This window comes from Dendropsophus ebraccatus, chromosome 9 (genome assembly GCF_027789765.1).
Source record: "Dendropsophus ebraccatus isolate aDenEbr1 chromosome 9, aDenEbr1.pat, whole genome shotgun sequence".
In the NCBI taxonomy this organism is placed as follows: Eukaryota; Metazoa; Chordata; class Amphibia; order Anura; family Hylidae; genus Dendropsophus; species Dendropsophus ebraccatus.
Genome location: NC_091462.1, coordinates 43,566,347 through 43,589,255, shown reverse-complemented (window position 1 = coordinate 43,589,255; position 22,909 = coordinate 43,566,347). Strand labels below are relative to the sequence as shown.

Genomic DNA, 22,909 nt, shown 5'->3' with positions numbered 1-22,909 from the left:
ATCTATAACAGGAGCCACTCTCGCGCTTGTTAACTACTTAAGTGCCAGGGCATTGGAATTTTACTGAGATAACAGGTAACCTATTCGTACCAACCCCGATCATGGGCTACGAATTACGTAAAAATTTTTTAGAGGTAAATTATATACTATGTGATATTGTGCAGTGCATCTCTGACCCACTGGGGTCTCTGAGCAAAAGCATCCTCACCCCAGAGGTGGCTGCATCCTCGGCATCCCTCAACCCCCCCCTCCCTCTGACACAATGAGTTTGATACTGTCATTCATCTCTCTTTGCATCTCCGCGGAGCGCACATTATCTCACATTGTTATTAGCAAATACAAATGGAAAACAAGGACAGGCGCATTTATAACTAACTGGAGGGGCTCCGCGCGCCCTCTTGAAGTGCCATACAGACGGTTTGGAGAGCGTCCTGTGATTTTTCACGTCTTTTCTAATCTAACCTGGATTTCATATTCAACAGCTAATGCCATGCCGAGTGCCAAAGCCAATTTGTTTCATATTCTCTAGCCTTGCACATTCTGTGCACTTATTTCTGCACCAATAACTGTTGGGCAGCAATTAACACGAGCAAATAAACACAAAACTCCCACGTTCCTCTAACAAGCGTCCTTAACTTCAGTGCTTCTCCTTCATAGCTTATGCTACCATTTATTTACAGACGGCGCCGTAATATCAGGGGATCGGTGCGAGTGCCTACTCCTCAATTCAACACACTAATTATAATCTGTTGGTAAAAGAAATAAAAGCTGGTTAACACTTCCAGCGCCAAAAATGTATTGACCCCAAAAAGACAAAAAAGCAACAACATATACTTAACTACCTGAAACAAAGTATGAATAATGTGTGTGTGTGTGTATATATATATATATATATAGATAGATATAGATAGATATAGATAGATATAGACAGACGTACGAAAAAGTTACACAACAAAATATATACACACACACACACACGCATTCATATGTGTGTATGTAGTTGCACTCATATATGTTTGTTCTGCCACAATGAGAAGAGGAGAGAATAAAGTGCATCACCATTTCAGCCGACCCTACCGTCCGCAGGGCAGAGACCCACATACACTCCCCCCCGTATACTGTCAGCGACAGGAGCTACCCAGAGAGCAGCTAATGGGATTAAACGCCGGCTTTAATTTTAATGAACAAAGTTGCCCGTAGCAACATAAGCGGCAGCGGAGGCTCCGTTATCATTAATAAAGCCCAGACAACATTAGAGGCCCGACAAGAGCACAAAATAAAAACGAGAAGAAGCCCCCGGCCCCCCACCTCCCGCTGGGCTAAATTGGCTGCCCAATTTTTCTTAAGTGTCCGCACTATTTAGAAGGCAATTTATTAATTTTTGTCATCCATTGTCACTTTGACAGGCCATCACTTCCCCATCCCGAACTTTACAGAAAACTAATTGAAGGACTGGCAGTATTTATGAGGGATATTATTTATCAATTACGTCTGATAATGATACTCTGCCCTGCTACCTTCCTCAGCCCTCCCCCGCCCTCTCCTCTCCCTGCAGGCCTGGAACGTCACATTGCACAATGACAGACATATTGTACCTCTGAGGGCAGCACACACAGGGAGAACACCAATCTTTGTGACACTGGATAAGGGACACTCTCTACCTAGTTAAAAACCTTTGATGGACTTGCATAATCTAAGACCACCAACATGGGGGATGGCTACGCAATGCATCTGAAACTACCATTTGTCTGAGCTGTCAGACTATTCATTTACTGGCTTAATATGATCAGAAACATTGTCATAACCAAAAGCATTGCATATAGCTAGAAATACATATCTTAAAAATATGAAAAAAACTATTTTAAAGATGTCATTAGGTTTTGGCAAAGTTTTTATCACATCAAATAGCAAAGTAATAAAAATAACTACAGAACTAGTTGGGGATGGACACAGATTCAGTTTTTCTCCCCCAATGCATCATATACCAAGTGAAGTACAGACAGAGATCTATACAATCTCCCTTATACAATAATTAGGGTACGGTTACACACTGCCTACAGGATACGAGGTGAAGGTGAATCCGGTAAAAGGACTCGTGAGGGAATTGGGCTGGCTGAAATCCCATGCAGTAAGGGCCAGTTCACACTGAGGAATCAGCGAGGAAAGTGTTCCCGTGGAATTCCGCACAGAATTCTTACGGTATTCTGCGTGGAATCTGCAAGGAAAGTGATCCACCCGGAATCCGCAAATTCATTTTTCATTTAATCAAATTAATTAATTTTTCCCAATTCTGCACGGAATTTCCACAAGCATTCCGCACGGAATACGCGCTAAAATATTTCAGAACAGAAACTCACTGCTCAGTTCATTTTAATGGGATTCCGCCAGCGGAATCCGCCAGAAGAAAAGCGAATCTGCAGCGGAAAATTCTGTGCAGAAATTCCACTGTGTGAACTGCAGAGCGCAATGGAATTTGGCTCTTCACTATAGTTTTAGGCAGAATTTTCAGCAAAGAATCAGCGCTGAAATTCAGTGTGAACTGGCCCTTACACAGTACTGTGTCAGTGCGGATTATATGACAAAAATGTAATGTGTAAATCCAGCCTTATTTGTAATTGCCCCCATTTTACATGTAATACTATTGTGATAGGACTGGAATAATTGACTAGAAACTAGCTTTGCCCTATTCCCACCATGAGAATTCCTGGTCTACTTTGGTTCATCGATTATGGCATAAACTGCTAGTAACCAAGAATAATCTATAAGCACGTGTCCGAATCTGTGAATGGATCAGCCTAACTAACCATCGGTTCTAATGCCACTTTAAGATTTAAGACCAATTCAATTAGAAGACAAGTAACATGTAGGGTTTTATCGCCTTCTCTGGATGGAATCGTATCTCCACATCAACATTTCTCTTGTAGACACCACTGTACAGATCACACAGGCAAGATAAGACGGTAGCTTAAAGATTGAACTCATGGACAGGTAGCAACTGTGCGTCCAATCCCCAGATGAACAAGACTGGCCATGAACAGACCGGACCTCTTGCCTGTACGAGTGAATAAAGAGAAGAGAGATTGTGCACAGACAGAGATGGGTGACAAGGTGCTGTCAGGAGCGGATGAAGGAGAGATACTAGAAAATAAAAGGAGGACAAAAAAGGGGGGCAATACAGATAATGGAGAAAACAAATTGTAGCGAGAAGATTATGGAACAGAGCAAAGTGCAAAAGAATGTGCAGAGAGAGAGAAGGGAGGGAGCAAAGTGTTCAGAGATAAACTTCCCCCTAATCACAGAGGGATCAATCAAAGCCCCCGATCCTCTCCTCAGTCTGGGAGTGATAAGACCCCGAGCAGACATGCTCTGAATGACGCTCATTTGCAGCTGTATTGTTGGTGGGAATGAAGCAGGAGATGGAACCATGGGTGGCCTTTGTGATGGGGGTATACTGATTCTAGGAGGTGTACGGCTGATGGACTCTAAACTTCCCCGGCCATTGTTGGAAGATGTCAGGAAACCATCAGGCAGCTACATGAGTGACACAGGGGGGACAGTGCTAGGGGAACTATCGCAGCAATGGATCGGAGCATCACCCAGCAGCTCACACCTTCTGCTCATCCATCATCCCCCTGGGGACACAGGGAGGGCCACTGGCCAGACATGGCCGGAGATAAGTGCATGCAGCAGCCAGGACAAGGACAGAGAAGGGCAGGCCCGGGGGACACAGAAAGACAGAGAGTGCGATAAAAAAATTTCTTCTCTACAAGCGTGTTATCTGATGAGGGTTCTGGGTAATTAATTATAAACTCAATTACCTAACGCTTACTTCAGCACTCTCTATTCATTAAGAGATAAAGCTTGACTTGCTGATAAGTTTCTGTTTCCCTACAGCAGAGGGCTCTGGAACATGGCAGAGATGACAGGCATAGGTCCAGCTGTCTGATTCCAGTTTGTATGTATCATTGTTTTACAATAAAGCCTTCTCTACATGGAATTAATTGTCAGAAAGGAAAATTCATTTCTAGTTAGAGATATTAAAGACAAGAGGAAGCTTGGCTGATGGGCGGTGGAGAAGTAACCTGTCCTCAGTATGTGACTTCTCTTTCTTTGCTGCGATGCGGAAGGCGGAATCCCAGTGTCCTTCTCACAGGGAGTCGTGACGGCGGGTCGTTAGTATTCACGGGAATAATTAGGGCTGCAGTTAATTTCATTAGAGGCTCCGCTGCTAAATGAAGCAGATTATGAGACACCTTTTTATTACAAGCCGTGAAATTACAGCCTGTCAGCTGCCAATTGCAGAGTAAAACAAATGAATTACAGTGTAAATAACGCAGGGAGGAAAAAAATCGCCTACACCGGGCGGCTGGCGGAGAGAGTAGGCGGAGCTAGGGCACCTGCAGCTCTGCGGGAGACAGGTTACCCCTTCAAAACTCCCCTCAAAATGCAGAAATTAACCCCAACATAACACAGATCTGCCCTGCAAATTCTTGCCAAGGGAATAGGCATGTTGGCGGCTCAACCTTTTTGAGTGCTGAAATACAAGCTATGACACCGCAATCAGCAATGTACAGTAGCTCTGTTCACAAAAAAAAAAGATGTGAAGTGCTGGCCTTAGAAGTGGGAATCAAAGTGATTTATTCACTGTAGGTTTTGCAGAGACAGATTTGCGCAGCTCTTCCACTCACTCCTTCAGCCACTGTGGGTCTGTACTTGACATGATAATAGCCATTATTACTGGTAATCAGTCATTACTGGGAGGAATGGTCTCTACAGGTGAGGTACTCGGCTCTATTTGCATGATTACATTTACGCCCCTGAGCTCTGAACCTCCAACCTAACTATGTCATCCTGCGGCAGGGTTTTTAATTTAATTCTCAGGGTGACAATAAAATGGCTGCCCATCTTCCTGCAAAAGGAGAACTTTTGTGTGGGCCTCATTTCATCCAATATGTTAATTTCTTACCACCAGTATGTAAACAAAATAGCATGTTGAGTTACCTTCTCTTACAAGGCTGGGTTCACACTGGGTGGAAAAAGTTTACGGATTCTGCTGCATGCTACATACAGCAAAAAAAAAATAAATCATAATAAAACTAAAAAGAGTAAAATGTAGAACAATGGAAACATCCTTTTTGTCTACATTAAACTATAGAAATCTATGCTCATGTGTAGGTTTTAAATGCATGTTACATATAGATACAAAACGAAGTATGAACCCAGCCTAAGCTGTTTCCTGGTACAGTATGGCCTACTGTATAACAGGGCTAGGGAACCTTGGCTCTCCAGCTGTTGCAAAACCAACTCCCATCATGCCTGGACAGCCAAAGCTTTGGCTGTCCAGGCATGATGGGAGTCGTAGTTTTACAACAGCTGGAGAGCCAAGGTTCCCTTCCCCTGGCCTATAGCAAGCTCTAGGTGCTGTGTTGTATACTCACTATATAGAAGTGTCCATAAGAACTTAAAAAACAACAGAACTGTATATGTATATGGAAGTTATTGCAAAAAAAAAAAAAAAAAATGTACATCTGAGAAAACATCACGTATCTCTCATATATAACATACATATTGGTGAACAAAGCACAGAGTATGTCACTTACAAAAGAGACCAATACAAAAGCGTTTGTGCACTTGCTGTATCTGTATAATACTAAAAGAGCAAATCGTCCTAAAAACGAAGGATATCAAAATAAATATAAATTTTACAAGCAGAACGTGTGTATATAAAGCTACATGTAGCATTCTACAAGATAAAAGAATAGACCATCACACTCTATACATTAGCTCCAAGATGTTTTTTTTCCGCTTTGTACAATGGGCCCGTACCTATCTTCTGAATCTCTGAATAATTCAAAGGCAGTGCGTGTGCCATCCTCACCACGACATTAGGATGATGTATGGAGAAGCTGTGTGGCGGGCACAGTTACCTTCAGGGCATAGAGAGACATGCCAGTAATTACTGGTAGCCAAGTGCAAGAGTGGAGAGCCAGGACTTGTGGGGTTAATCGGCACACAAGTCCTGATCCTGTGTAATAAAGCAGACTAAATGCGAATACAACCTTGTTTATGAATAATATTAATAATAAAACTCTGTAATCACCCTCGGTAATAATACCGCAGCACTTCCTGCGACATGCAAAGGGCCGGGACGCAGTTGTAGTAATCACTTGTCAAGAGCTCAAGGGGCAATTTTGTGGAAAACTAATGCGATAAACCCAGATCACAAAGTATTTCGTGCCTGCAGGCAGCAAAGGGATTAATTTTAAATCAATTTGACTGCCACTAATAATTCATTTCCCATCTGCATAGACAAATATATTTTCAAACTATTGGTGTTGACTAGTCAACATGCGACTATATATTATAGGATCGGACAGGAGTGTAAAGTGGATATAGGCTCTGTTCACACTGGCTTTTTTCACACCTTATTTCAGTTCACATTTAGGCGGATCTGTCATTATAACATGTTAAAGGTAATGTGTAAAAGCACAAGTTTTAGGGGACAGGACTTGTTTTCATTTTCTGCTTCTGTGATGGAGACAACACTGGTGCTGGATCTGCTGCATCCAGGACGCAGACGGTGCTCGGTGGTCCCCACTGACTATAATAGGCTCTGTCAGGGTTCCATCACCATGTCTGGATCTGTGACAGGGTTTGTAATGGAACCTCTGACACAGATGTGAACAAGGCCTTACTATGACTATCTCCGCCTCTACAAAGTTACTCAAATACAAGAAAGCTGTAGGCTGAACAGCTCTCTATATGACAACATAGATACATAGACATGAGTCTGGTGTATAACAACACTAGATGAGCCTTTTTACATAGATGAATTCGCTTCAGAATCCATTGGGAGCATTTTTCTTTAGTTTCAATAAAAACCGATCCATCAAAAGGTGTGAGATCAGTGTGAACACAGCCTTACAGGACTACTAGCAGACATGCCAAGTTGATCAGGGCCATGAAATATTTAAAGGAGAATATATGGCCAGTTTCTTTAAAGGAGAAGTCAGGCGAAAATATTTATTGAATTATTGTATTGCCCCCCAAAAGTTATACAAATAACCAATATACACTTGCTTATAAAGTGTTTTTTCCCTGCACTTACTACTGCATCAAGGCTTCACTTCCTGGATAAAATGGCGATGTCATGACCCGACTCCCAGAGCTGTGTGGGCTGTGGCTGCTGGAGAGGGTGATGGGAGGGGGGAGGCTCAGTGTCCCTCCAGTGCCCTGTGTCCCTCAGTGTCCCCCTGCCATCATCCTCTCCAGCAGCCACAGCTCGCACAGCTCTGGGAGTCAGGTCGTGACATCACCATGTTATCCAGGAAGAGAAGCCTAGATGCAGTAGTAATTGCAGGGAAAAAAACACTTTATAAGCATTTCCAATAATAAGTGTATATTGGTAATTTGTATAACTTTTGGGGGGCAATACAATACTTTAATAAAAATTTTCACTGGACTTTAATGAAGGGCTCTGGTATAAGGCCCAGCTGTGTACCAAGCTTGTATAGTGGCACATTGTGGCAGATGGAGCTCCTGCAGCGGCACACCACACAGCCATAGGACTTCTGTATGACACCATATTAAGAAACTATTCTTCCCTACACACAATGGCCCAGATTTATCAAAGGATAATATAAAGACACTTGTATAAACTGCCTATAGCAGCCAATCATAGACCCCCACTCATCTCTAAAACCAGTGGGAAGAAGCACGTGGTTGAGCCTGTCTCACTGCAGGAGATGGTCTTATAGACTCTTATAAAGGTCTTCTCCCTGCTGGTTCTAGCAATGGGTAGGGATCTGAGCATCCCAGACCGATCAAAACTTTTGACATATATCTAGGATACATAAAAATTTTTTAAGAGATTTGCTTCACAGCAGCCGCACAGCCCATAGGAAACTGTTGTCTAGAGAAGGCTCAATGACTTTATGGGATAAAATTGACTGCATGCTCTTTGACCTGTGCAGCTGTGTGTAACCTAATGTTAATAAAGGATCTGCCTCCATGTTTATAAAAGAAGTGTCCTATAGTCTTAAAGGGGAACTCCGGATAAGAAAAACGTGTTTTCTATTAAAAGTACCTTAAAAGTTATATAGATGTGTCTATACAATGTATTACCATATCTGTACAGTTCTGCCACACTGGTAGCTGATAAAAATCCTGGAAGTGAAAAAAATGGCCCCTGTGCCAATTCACATTGTCTCCTGCTCCCACTGCTCTCCTACCTTAGGAGACAAATATTCCCTCCCCCCCCCCCCCCCCCCCCCCAAACAAATGGATTTTTTGTAGTTTCAAGACTGGGATAGACAGGTAAGTAATGCTATATGCTTCTGCAAACGTTTCTTTTTTTTTAACCTCTACCTGGAGTTCCCCTTTAAAAATGTTTCCACCCTAAACCCCCATCAGTGGCCCATACTGGAGAGGTTTATAAACTTGTCCGAGAATGTCGAATACATTTTTTGCTGTTGCATTATATATTTTAAAAAAAATGTTTGCATGCCTGCTAGCCACATGGGCGTGTTTGTCTGCCTGATCAGTGATGACATACCCAGCCTGAAAGACACCAATCGGATCGGAGAGGTTGCGTTTAGGGTCGGGCCAGCATGACTTTTCAGGAAGCATGACTCTTCTGCAGTAATATGCTTGTTATGCATGTTGTTTTAAAACTTCTTTTATTACATAATATATAATAATATATAATATAGCAGCAAAGCTGTTTAGGAAAGGAAAATGTACTCACAAGCTCCCTTTAATATAATGGTTATACTGGGGATGGGGGGTTATACTGGGGATGGGGGGCCATCCCAGAGAATAAGAGGAGATGGTCTCGCTCTGGCATATTACAGTGCTAAGGCCCGCCCTATGGGCACTTGAGCCGTGTTTACATAATAAAGCAAAGTGGTCTGAAGTTGGCAGCACTGAAGCCTCAAGCTTAAACAAACCCCTTCATGTCATACCTGTAAAACGTGTTGGTGTCTTCTTGTTTCTTTAAAAAAAAAAAAAAAAAAAAAAAAAAAAAAGCTTTTATTTACTGCTTAACAGTGTCAAAGAGGCATATCCTAGGGTCTCCTGTGAACTAGAACTCCAGCGCCACCTTCCACTGTATCCTGGCCTCTGTGCTGCCCTCTGAATAATAACTACCTCCACTGCAGGGGTCTGCCATTGCTATCCTATTTACTAGTGGTGCAGGAGCAGCAACTTATGGTCTGTTTACACGAAGCGATAATTTGCCCAATCGATCGTTTAACGATTTTGAAGCAACAATTTGGTTTTTATAATGATCAGCGTTTAGACGAATAAATCGTAAGAAAAATTGTTAGAAAAATCGTCATTGCAATTGTTTTTAAGATTGCTTAAGTTCATCTCACACATAGGGAGAATCTTTGAAAGACGACTGGTTACACGAAGCGATCTGTGAATTTTTAGCGAACGACCAACGACAATTTGAGAACATGTTGAAAGATCACAATGAACGATTTCTCGCTGATCGCTTGATCGTTCGCGGCGTTTACACAAGCCGATTATTGCTCAAATGCGATCAAAAAAATTCAAACAATAATCGCTCTGTGCAAATGCACCATTACGTGAGGCCACAGTGTTAGTTTATACTCGCCACACCTGCACTAATACAGTGACAGGTTACTTGTTCTAGCGTATAGAACAGCACAGGCATGTGTTTGAAGCAGGGCTCTAACCTAGGCAGAGCCCCGCATTAGAGGTCATTATGCAGGGGGGTGCACATAGGCAGGATACAATGGGAAGAAGTGCTGCAATCCTAGGGCACGGGAGACCCCAGGACACGTCTCTATGGCACTATTCAGCACTGTATAAAAGCAGTTTTGGAATCCGACACTAACACCCCAACAAGTTTTACAGGTATGACATGACAGGGTTTAATAAGCTTGATGTTGCAGTGCTACTAGCTACAGACCCTCGGTGGGCGCAATTCATTTGTTCGCTTTGGTCACCCAAATCTGCCAACGTTTCCTAAGCAGAATGCTAGGCCAAACAAGTGTCTTAACCAGAAATTTAACCATTACAGGTGTGGGCCAAAAGAGGTATCAAACAACAAACACTTTAGCCACTAGCCCTCAATATCGCTAAACAAATAGATCTGGAATATTTAGCATTTTGATGGATCTGAGGAGCCCAGGTTGAATCCCACAGGACAAGTTAATTAGAGCAAATGTAATTAGTCAAAACACAGTTAGCAAACAAGTAGAACCTGACAGGTTACACAAGGAGATTAAGTGCCTGCTCATGGCCAAGGGACCAGTTGTAATGTCAGCATCACTATACGACTGTGTATCTTGACAGAAAATTGTTTAGCTACAGACCGACTTACTTAACCACGTTTTAAACAAAAGTAGACAGAAATATACGGTATGTATGTGAATATATATCCATGCATAAGGCTGGGCACCTCAGCCACAGACTAATAGATATCAGTCTGGGTTGCTGTGCACTAACTTTACATGGTCCTCACAAGGCCTTTGCCCAACATATCAATTTATTCACATTCACACACACAAAAAAAAAAAGATCCAGCCCGTAACAATGACAAACACACAAAGCTCGTTCGTAATTAGCACTTAATTAGTACCAGGGAACAGATGTTGTTAGAGCTTCAGCAGCCACACAGGTTCTGTAAACAATGCTTATAAATCTAAATGAACGTATTAAGCACGAGGCGCCTGTCAGCAGCGCCTAGAATAAATATGGAGAAGACCGGTCTGCAATGGGCACGTTTACAGTAGAAGCTACTCTCTGTACTTACCTGGACGCTATACTGCCACAAATCAGAGCTTACAGCATCCCAGAACAAAGTAAATCACTAGTGATAGGAACACCAATCACTATTATAAGAAAAAAATCTGTGCTTGCTTTTAATTGTTTCAACTTTACAATAGTCAGAATTTTGGACAAATGTTTTACCATCTTGTCAGTTTGGTCATTCTCAATCAACGTATCAAAGAAAATGGATAACAACAAAGCAATGTTGTCTCACCTACCTTAATGGTAGTATTACACATGCCGATTATAACTGTAAACGAGTGCCAATCTACTAGGGCGGCGCTCGTTTACTGGGCCTACACGGCCCAATAATCGTTTAACAAGGGCTGCATGGACATAGTTACTGATGTCCTTGCAGCCTTAGTTTTAAGAGGATGTACCACCTGGTACATCCTCTTTAACCTGAACCCACTGATCGAACGTGCCCCGTTCCCGTGCACGGCGCCGTTCTATGCACGGGAACCAGCCGATGCTCAAGCACTGGAGGCCGGCCCGCCCGCCCCCAGTGGGAGGGAATTCCCTCCCCTGTATGACGCGGCTCCGTTCATTCTAAGAGGAGGAATTCCCTCCCAATGGGGGCGGGCGGGCAGGCAGGCCTCCAGTGCTTGAGCACCAGCTTCCCCGTGCCGGCGCCGTTCGATAGGTGGGTTAAGATTAAAGAAAATGTACCAGGTGGTACATCCTCTTTAAACTGTATACATTACCTGTCCATGCTGCAGGGCTCCTCTTGCGCTCTGCTTCTCCCCAGGTCCCACGCACTCCAGCTTCAGAGCGGCCTGTCTCAGCTGACAGGCCGCTCAGCCAATCACTGGCCTGTGATTGGCTGAGCGGCCTGTCAGCTGAGACAGCAAACTTTGAAGCTGAAGCGTGCGAGACCGGTAAGAAACAAGAGGAGCCCTGCAGCATGGATAGGTAATGTATTCTTCTTTGCATATCGTCAGCCGCCGGCCGTGCCTCGCTATTACATGTAGCGATGCGCGGTCAGCGCCCGACTATTATAGGTCCAAGCGTATATCAATGATCACCCGATGACAGTGATCATCGGCTGATCGTTGTGTTTATTACATGGAACGATAATCGGCCGGAAAGGGCTGATTCGGCCAATTATCGTTCCGTGTAATAGTACCCTAAACCTCTGTAACGTCAGGATTGGCACTCACGGGAGCTTAAAGGAAAAATATCAGCAGGTTAGATGATTCTAACCTGCTGATAGCTCCCTAGTGGGCACGGGGTGCTAAGGATAAAGGTATGTCATCCTTGGCATCGCCCCCGTGTGGTTTATTTTGAAATCCTGTGCCTGGTAAGCATTTAGGAGTACTGGAGACATGGCTGCCGCCCCCGAGCACCAATCCAGCTGGCCCCCTCCATTGATAATCATTAGAAGGGGCGGGTCTATGGAGGCCAGATCAGTTCTGGGGTGTGGTAGCCCTGTCCCCAGTGCTCCTAATGACTTATCGGGCAGAGGATTTCACAGCTAACAGCACGAGAACAGTGCCAAGGATGCATACCTTCATCCTCAGCGCCCCATGCCCACTAGAGAGCTATCAGCAGGTTATATTCATCTACCTAACCTGCTGATAGTACCTCTCTAAGGTGCCTAATAGAGATGATCGAACAGCGCTGATGATCAGGTTCGTACGAACTCGAACCATCTGTATTTGACTCCCGCAGTCTTCCTGTTCCGTTGGGAAGGTGGAGACAACCCGAGTCACACCTGGAAAACAAGAATACAGCCTGGGCCATAGGTTATATTCCTGTTTTCCAGGCAGGACTGGGGTTGTCTCCACCTTCCCCCAACAGGAAGACTGCGGGAGTCAAATACCGATTGTTCGAGTTCGTACGAACCTGAACATCAGTGCTGTTCCATTATCTCTAGTGCCTACTAGACCTCCAATAACCAATCTCGCTCCCGGCCTCCCCATACACAAAATAATGAGCTCTGGCATCGGCTTATCTCCCCAAGTAACAAAAAGGGTCAGATAGTGAAAATTTGTCAGGCCCAACTATTCTCTTCACCAACATCATATGTCAGGGGAGAGTCAGGTGGTCACCATACACCTTATACCATTGATTAGTTTTAGCAAACTTAAACTATAAAAGTATATAGGTATGTATAGGCTGGCCTTACATAACTGCCAGCTGACACTGCCAATCCCCCCAAGCACATGCATGTTTAGCCGAACACACATTCTTAAAGGGCAGAATGCAGCTGTCAGACTTCTCCATGAGGGCAAAAGAATTGGGCAGTTGAAATCCAAGGTTTCACCTTTCTCTTATCCAACATTTGCCATGGGGAAGGGTGGGGAGTAGAGATGAGCGAACCTGGAGCATGCTCGAGTCCATCCGAACCCGATCGTTCGGCATTTGATTAGCGGTGGCTGCTGAAGTTGGATAAAGCCCTAAGGCTATGTGGAAAACATGGATATAGTCATTGGCTGCATCCATGTTTTCCAGACAACCTTAGAGCTTTATCCAACTTCAGCAGCCACCGCTAATCAAATGCCGAACGCTCGGGTTCGGATGAACTCGAGCATGCTTGAGGTTCGCTCATCTGTAGTGGGGAGGCCTGTGTCATTGTAAGTGGAAATTAGTTAAATTATCCAGGGAGCATTTTACAGCCAAAGGCTGTCTGCATAGTCAGCCACTTTTTAATTCTAAGCTTAAAGGGGTACTCTGGTGAAAAAAAAATTGTGTTCAGATCAACTGGTATCAGAAAGTTATACAGATTTGTAATTTACTTCAATTTAAAAATCTCAAGCCTTCCAGTACTTATCAGCTGCTGTATGCCCTACAGGAAGTAATATATTCTCTCCTATCTGACACAGTGCTCTCTGCTGCCACCTCTGTCCATGTCAGGAACTGGATTTGCTACTACAATGGAATGTTCCTGTCATGAACAGAGGTGGCAGCAGAAAGCACCGTGTCAGACTGAAAAAATAAACCACTTCCTGCAGGACATACAGCAGCTGAAAAGTACTGAAAGACTGGAGTTTTTTTTTTTAATATGAGTTACAAATATGTATAACTTTCTGACACCAGTTGATTTAGAAACATACATTCACCGGAGTCCCCATTTAAGCATGCATGCATCCTTCAGCTTGGTTTCCAGCACTCAGCCTTATACATCAATCATACTAGGAAGAAAGGGATGGAGTAAGGAGGAGGTACACCTGCTGCAGCTCAGTACGGCCTCTATAACTCTTCAGCGTAGAACACCAATCTCTACTTGCTCATTATAAGTCTTTGTGAACCAAGTCTGTTTTGTTAAAATGAATAAAAATATACAAACCAAGAAAATATTTTGAGTGTAGTTGTACAATAAGAAAAAAAGATTTTCAAATCAGGATGATTTCACTGACTTGTGGAAACAGACATTTGTAGTATGATGAACAAACTCTGGAAAAGGAAAATAATTTTCCGTTAATAAATAAACTGAATGATATATAGATGTCTCTATACAACATAATGCGGTGTCTGCGTAGTTCTGCCGCACTGGTGGTGGACTGACAACCGTCAAAGTGATGAAAACTGGATATAAGAGTCGCACTGTTTCTGGAAGAAAGCAGTCATGTTATTTTTTTTTATAATACCAGATAACCCCCTTCATTACAGTCAAAGGGGTCAGTTCAGTGCCATTGGTCTCTGGCATGAGTAGAAGCTGGGCAGCATGACATGGAGGAGAGCATGGGCTGATAACTACCTTGTGGGTGGCACAGTGGTTAGCCTTGTTGTCATGTAGCGTTGGATTCCTTCTCTCCTCCATGTCATGCTTCCCTTTCTGCTTCTACTGGGCTCCAATATTAGCTCCTCCTATAGGGGCAGTGCTAAAATCAATGTGGTAGGGACACCTGCAACAGCCACTAGTGGAAGGAACAGGAAACAGATACTGAAAGTGTCATCACAGAAAGTAAACAAATCACAAACAGAAAGAGTGGTCATGTGACTGAGCCTGAGAAAACAAGAAAAGCTAGAAATAATAAAAAAAAGTGACTATAGAACATGTAACACCCACAGAAGTCAATGCAATGCTAGTTTACAGAAAAATCCTGGACAACCCCTTTAAAGTATGCAGCATATATGTCCCTCTGAGTACTGGAACACACATGATAATAAAAAAAACTCCAAGGCAGCACTTCTAAATACAAAAGATCCCTTTAATCCACACCTGCAAAGTTTCAGTACAACACTTTTGTCAAGAAGTTTCATTCTATATAAAGTATCCTGCCCTGCGTGATCGGTCTTTCGTGATACGCATGCTCAGCCAGTGTCCCCACAGCCAGGTATCTACATAGTGTTCCTCTGTTCACTGCAGAGAAGCCAATAGAAATGTCTTTAATTCCAACAGAGAATCACTGCAGAGAGACCTGGCTATGAGGGAGGTGGCTGGGCATGTGTGTCCTGCCGCACTCAGCTCATTACAAGGACATGCATGGTGCTGCACAATTTGAACTCCAGGTGGTGCCATAGTATTTTGGAACCATATCTACTGAAAGGATGGAAAGCAGCAGTATTCACCAAGATAACAAATTTCAATTTGTGTTTACTATAATTACACACGGTGAGCTCCATTTAGCGAAATTTAGCTAATCTAATTAATTTTTTTTAAATTACAGTGCACATTGTATCATCTATACTAAGGTAGCCATTCAGACAGGGTACATTTACATGTGGTAGACTTGCTCTGTAGCTCCTGTTGAGGCTCCTTCCAGTCCTTCACAGCTTGCCTCTTCTCTCTGCTTCTGACACATTGGAGCAGGACTTGCCTGCTCAGCCAATAACTGGTCATCCTGTTTCTTAGCTAAGCGAGCAGATCCTGCTCAGATGTGTCATCTTAGTAACAGATACAAACTAAGAGCAGCGGGGGACAGGAAGGCATCAGAACATGATCTGAGGGAACCCAGTGCAAGTATTGTATATTTAGTATTTTTTAGCAGACCTTCAGCAACATACAAAAAAGAAACCCTAAAAACTTTCAATCCTAGAATACCATGCTAAAAGAAGCCTGTCCATATTGTCATGCTGCATAAACCATATGGCAGTCCCCAGTGCCTTCTGCCTACCCCGCTGACCTTGACTAAAAGATTTCTCCCTACATGGATAGATCCCCCCAAACAGAGAAATTTATCAATCTATGCTGGAGGGGTGGGGACAAGCCGCCAGGGACAGCCCTGATGACTTATGGTTGGGCAGGAAAGTGATGACAGATTCCCTTTAAGGGTGCGTTCACACCTACAGGATCTGCAGCTGATTTTCTGTAGCAGATTTCAGTTAAATAACTGAACACAGCATCAGATTTGATGTTGTGTTCAGTTATTTAACTGAAATCTGCTGCAGAAAATCAGCTGCAGATCCTGTAGGTGTGAACGCACCATAAAACTCTCTATGCACACTGTCTACTGTGGAATTTGTATGGTGTAAAATTATGCTATATTGAATGTAAAAAATATTAAAAATTACACGTAGAATTTTTTCCCAAATCCACCAAGTCTGAACCCACCCTAATACAGTAAAATAGAATTAGAAAAAAATGTGGTGAGGTTTTCATGGCTACTGTACTTCAACTGCACATACATCACAACAATCTATCACAAAAAATCCTGTAAATATATTCTTGTAAACTTCCCGCCAAACATACTGCCTGGATGGCACGTAAAGCAATATACGCGGGGCATTACAGCTTAGTCGAGCACACACGCACTCCACATTAACTCCAGCACGCACACACATACACACATTGCATCCAGCTCACATCCCCACATTGTTCCTATCATTACATCTAATTGGTAAACATGATTGTGGAGCTGGGAGAACAGACACTTAACGAAAAGCAACAAAAAGGGAAAAAATGAAGTGAGAGAGAGTGTGCAGACCCCAGGGAATTACCAAATCAATTAACAACTAATTCAGGATGTAATTTCCGGATTGCCTCTTAGCACAAAACTGTATCTTTAATTTCTCAAGCAATAAGCATCATCCAGAGAGAGGGCTCTAACACACACTGACGCTTCAAATGAGTTTACAAGTATCTCTTTTTGATTGGCTATATAACATTATTTTCTTCACAGTTCGTTGACACTGCTGCCGAGTGCTTGGAAAGATTTAATTATACTGGTACAATCGTTAGCAGCTTTCAGTCCCATCCACAAGGACTCGTAATGAGTCTCTGTGACTCAACCAACGCTGGGTGACCAAATTATATGCGGCAAAGTGATACAATTCCGCTCCTAATGGGAAACTGTTTATGGGCCCCATTTAATAAAGATTTGTCCCAGAGGCTCTGGCGCGAGGCACTGGAAAAAGACATACAAACTTCTGTCCAGAGATCTGATCTATCTCCAGTGACAGCGGGCGGGGAGCGGAGGGTCTGTGGAAAGTCCTGTGTCACTAGTTCAGACTGGAGAGGTCGGAAAAAGAAAGCGGAAAGACTTGGTAGAATAAATTCAGAGGCTGACAATTTTTTTAATTATTATTATTATTGTTATTATTATTAATAATAAGCAACTCAAAGCTTTCCAGATTTTTCTGATTAGAGATCTGCTACAGTTTTATAAAGCAGAAACCCTTCGGTATAGCACTAGTGCATCAAAGCAAAAAAAAAAAAACACTAATCTCTGTCATATTAAGGAAAAAATACACCTGAAATAGATCCCAAAAGACAATTGTGCCCCTAGACAGCATGCTCCAAAGCCCTGCAATGCAGTCAAGACATGGGAATACACTACAAGACTGTTGTATACATATATTAATTGCAAGCTCTGTTCTCCAGTCCAGCATCAAAGGATGTTTAAGCATTAGAGGGCCAATCCAGAGGTGAGGGGGGAGAAGACACCCCGGCAGCTGATACCTCTAGAGCCACCTCCCATCTGCCAGCATGGATCTGCATGTCACCTTCCTTGCCTCATTTGTACCTCATTAACTGCCTCTGACTTAACAAGATTTATGCAAATGGCACCAGAGGAGCCTCTGCCTCCCACTGCAATCAGGCGTTCTCTATGTACATCTCTCTGCAGCCAAGAGAAGTCAATATGAGAGAGAAGTGAGAACCCTAAAAAAAAGAGCGTACAAAACATTAAAAAAAAGACACGTACACAAAACAAAACATGTTACTTTACATAAATAAACGGTCAGGTTTTAGTTAATTCCATGATGTATATGGATAATTTGAATGCTATGAACAGTCTTGAAGATATATATATATATTATATAAAATCAATTTCATCACAAGAGTTGAAGAAATGGGAATGCATTGTTTAGCTGTATCACCTAAAATCTCTAAAGGTCCGGACCGCCGTCCTTTGTACCATCTTCCCCTTGTGATCTCCCAAATGAGTCTACACAAACACGCTGTTCCGGCAATTTGCCTGTAATGTGGGCTAGTGGCAGGTAACATTACAGAATGGGCGGCAGTGTGTCAACTGCCCAAAATAATCAAAGAGAGGTTGCGGGTCTTACTTCTGCCTCAGAAACCTCATTGATAAATTAGTTCGCCACACTAGCTGCCGAGGACGATGTCTAATGATCAATTTATCAGCTTGAAAAACCTTTGGAAAGTTACATGCTGTCATAATCGGTGCTCATCTATACGGCAGCATAAACCTATACAACAGAAACCCAAACTCCTGTAGAGCTCTTAAAGACTCCCTGATGTCTGCTCAGACAGGAATCACAAGTTGTATATCTGCTTTCTGCCTCGTTACAAAGCTCTGGCGCTCGCTCTCTCGATCCACACCAAAGCGTTTCCTCCTTGTTAGGCTACTAACGGCCTCTCCTGGGCTAACGTTTGCGAGCCTCTGCTCCTGCTGACTCTACCTCGTCCCCCCCTTTTCCCTCCGCGTCACCAGAAAGGATTAATTAAGCCCGTTCATTAGGGCTGTAAACGCTCGCTCGGGTAATGGAGGCCTAAATGAAACTGAACCTAATCAAAAGGTACAAGTACTTCATTAGCAAATTACAAACAGGGTCTTGCAGCTGACACGTTCAGTGTGGCTAATTGCCCATCGGCCGACAGAGGGGGGCTAAGATTACCAGCCAAATCAAGCCGGTGCGTGGTTATCAGAGGGGGGCTCCCAATCCCCCAGCAGACAGGCGCAGAGAGGCCCAATCAAAGCATTCTGCACAAAGGCGTCACTTTGAAGCTGCCTGGGCCTGGCTGCCTCCCCCTGAACAGCTCACTTCATTAGGGCCTGTTGTCACATGGCAGATCCCCTCCCCCTCTCACACCACCTCTTTATCCTAATGATCCCATTTTAATGTGCGCAGGATTCGTGCCTAATTGATGTCAAGTGAGCAACTCTTCCACATTCAGGGAGGGGGGCATCAAACGCGGTGCAGAGAGCGGGGGGCTCGGAGACGAGACCCCGAGCGTGGGCTCCTCTAATTACACACTGGAGCCTGGCGGAGGGAGGCGGAGGCAGGGAGGAAGCTTACCTGTTTAATTGGTATTGCTCGCCCGCTGCCGATGCTGTCTGCTCTGCTCTCTAGACCTTTCTTATCTTTGTCTGGGTCGCTCCCTTTTCGAGACTGAAAAGCAAAAGTTCACATCCCGTTAAAACCTCCACAAACACAGAGCGTCCGCTCTCCCGGCGCGCCTCCCGCCCCCCGTCAGAGAAGTCTGCTTCATTTAATCTGCCGTGGACACAGAAATAAGAACAGCAAGGTTAGATTGCAAGCTTCTGCAGAAAATAGTTGCCTTCCTGTGCCTCCGCTACTCAGTCAGCAAACCATTCATTAACCCTTCAGGAACATTGCAGATGTTCTACAAGACTCATTTTCCCATTATATTAAAAATGTAATACCTACCAATTGGATGACTGTATATAATTATTTAGACATTTTGCTTGTATTGCACTTTTTATAAAATACAACCTGCGTATGTAGATTTAATCGGAGCATCTCCATAAGCCGGATAACCCTAGGCCGGAGGCGTGCATATAGCTATGGCAATTTTTTGCAACTCCTAAATAAAAGAGCTAATAGTCAAATACATGTAAGTGATCCAGCGGTATAACGGCCAAATCAATTCTATTTACGTTCATAAATAAAACAAGTAGAACAATAAAAAGCATGAGCATTTTTGTTGGTCACAAAAAGATAGTTTGGGTCAAAAATAAAAACCTGATGTCGAAAGCCAAAAAGTTTTCACTACTGGTCAATTGCTTATTGGCAATGGCTTTGTAGGAAGGCATTCTGGCATCAGTGGGTCTGTTTAATGTGGTTGAGAGATAAATGCGTGCACAGATTGATGGCGGCCATCTGCAGTTATCTCCCAAGCACATTTACAAACATGCTGATAATGATCCAATTAATATAATCCAGCGTATGTCATATGCTATTTGACTAATGTTGTCACTGATATACCTGATAATCTGCGGGCTAAAGAATCGACAAATATCACTAATGGGATCAGGTTGCCGTCAGGCAGTATATTCTCTGTATATACTAGGAGGTGTTCCCGGCATATATGCTGCACCTATTTATAGTATATGTAACTTTTCTCAGCTGGATTCTAACTATGCTTTCCAATAAAAATGCAAAAACACTTGTGTTTATTGTTTTTTGTTTTGGTGGTTTTTTTTTTCTAAATAACGCATGCGTACACTGAACCAAAACATTGCCAAGTGAAATTTAACAATCATTTTTTCTGAACAATGGCAGACGATTATCGTATGAAAAGAAGTCAGTCATGTTCAAAATTAGATTATCTATTATCCACAAACTTTCTTTTGTTAAAGTATATACTCAGAATGCTTCCAGAAAGATCGTCCTTGCCATTCATCATGTATACCTAGTTTGAAGAATGATAGCCAATAAATAATGTGTGTATGGCTGTGTCAGATGATCAACCGTTGAACCACCAACCTACTTTTTATGTGTATAGACAACTCACCTAACCAAACCAAATCAGTCATGTTGAATTCAAGTGCAGGACCTTTTAGGCTACATTTACGCTTGTAGTAGTTTTTCAGGACACTATATGATGTCTGCAATCCGCAAAAAATGTGTCTGTAATGCATCCGTATTGCATTTATAATCTGTATTTTTTGAGTATCAGCCAAAAAGGGGAAGGTGATAGTTAAATATGACCACATTCACACGTCCGTAGTGCAGCCCGTAATTGAAGACTGAACTACCATTTTGCATCAGTAGTGCTCTGCAATTCACAGACCATTACATAGATGATAGCGATCCGTGATGCAAATACAGGTCTGCACTAGGACCAGTGGTTTTTTTTTTTTGGCAATGCGAATCACAGCCCGGACATACATAAGGACATGTGATTGGGGCCATTGAAATCTAGAGGACCTATGTTCTCTCCACAACAGCTGGTCAACCACTGCGGATATAATTTCGGACGTGTGACCAGAAACTAAGTGGGTATGGTTTAGAATGACTACTCAGCTGTGTTTCTTTTGTAAAAATTATGGATTCACAAAAATTTACGGATGCTCCCATTGACTTCTTTGGCAGAATCCGAGCCAAAAATACAGTCCCATAGTCGTACTAGAGCTTGTCAGTAAGTATATGAACAATGTGAACAGCCCCATTGAACCTAAATTTGACTGTACATTTGTCTGTAATTGACAATCTGCAATTAAAGAAAAAAAACGTGTGAATGTAGCCTTTGTTCTTAAAGAGGAGCCGCCATGAGAGGATTTTGGTAGTGACTTACCCCACCTCTTTCCATTGGGAGTGAAAGCTGTGAGGTATATATACGTATGGCTGGCAGCTATGCCATGCGTATGGGTACCTTCAATGTATATAATACCTGTCGTCAACTAAAAATATACTGAACTGGGATTGCTCATCAATTTTCCATCAGAATGGCACCAAGGAGTTTGGGCACACAATGCAATGTCTCAACTGCTTTGTGTGGGTTACTCATGGACTCCAAAACTCACTAAAGTTGGCCATACACATTAGAACGAAGAAAAATAATGGCTGAACAACTGCTGAGTGAATGTTTGTCTGGTGAATTACCATTTTGCCAACATGGTCATATACAAGTCATATACATTTCAGTCCACACTGGCCATCATAATTAAAGGAGAAGTCCGGGGAATATTTTTATTAAAGTATTGTATTGCTGCCCAAAAGTTATAAAAATCACCAATATACACTCCCAGAGCTGTGCGGACTTTGGCTGCAGGAGAGGATGATGGCAGGGGGACACTGAGGGACACAGGGCACTGGAGGGACACTGAGCATCCCTCTGCCATCATCCTCTCCAGCAGCCACAGCCCGCACAGCTCTGGGAGTCGGGTCGTGACATCACCATCTTATCCAGGAAGTGAAGCCTTGATGCAGTAGTAAGTGCAGGGAAAAAAGCGCTTAATGTGCATTTCCCGTAATAAGTGTATATTGGTGATTTGTATAACTTTTGGGGGGCTATACAATACTTTAATAAAAATTTTCGCCTGACTTCTCCTTTAACCCTTTAAGGACAGAGCAAATTTCGATTTTTGCGTTTTCGGTTTTTCCTCCTTGTGCATAAAAGGTCATAGCACTTGCATTTTTCCACCTAGAGACCCACATGAGCCCTTATTTTTTGCGTCACTAATTGTACTTTGCAATGACAGGCTGAATTTTTGCATAAAGTACACTGCGAAACCAGAAAAAAATTCAAAGTGTGGTGAAATTGAAAAAAAAAAAACGCATTTTGTTTATTTGGGGGAAATGTGTTTTTACGCCATTCGCCCTGGGGTAAAACTGACTTGTTATATATGTTCCTCAAGTCGTTACGATTAAAACGATATGTAACATGTATAACTTATATTGTATCTGATGGCCTGTAAAAAATTTGAACCATTGTCAACAAATATACGACACTTAAAACCGCTCCATTCCCAGGCTTATAGCGCTTTTATCCTTTGGTCTATGGGGCTGTGTCAGGTGTCATTTTTTGCGCCATGATGTGTTCTTTCTATCGGTATCTTGATTGCGCATATACGACTTTTTAATCGCTTTTTATTACAATTTTTCTGGATTTGATGCGACCAAAAATGCGCAATTTTGCACTTTGGGATTTTTTTGCGCTGACGCCATTTACCGTGCGAGATCAGGAATGAGATTAATTAATAGTTCGGGCGATTACGCACGTGGCGATAGCAAA

The 22,909-nt window shown here is 42.9% G+C and overlaps 1 protein-coding gene across 3 annotated transcripts in view; it reads right to left on the bottom strand.

The window, feature by feature from the left end:
• AGAP1 (ArfGAP with GTPase domain, ankyrin repeat and PH domain 1) overlaps positions 1-22,909 on the bottom strand; it is a 308,008-nt gene that overhangs the window by 76,223 nt on the left and 208,876 nt on the right. For all 3 annotated transcript variants that reach the window (XM_069983136.1, XM_069983137.1, XM_069983135.1), the window contains one exon: positions 19,228-19,320. In XM_069983136.1, the coding sequence (XP_069839237.1) occupies positions 19,228-19,320 (93 nt within the window). The remainder of the gene's footprint in view (positions 1-19,227; positions 19,321-22,909) is intronic.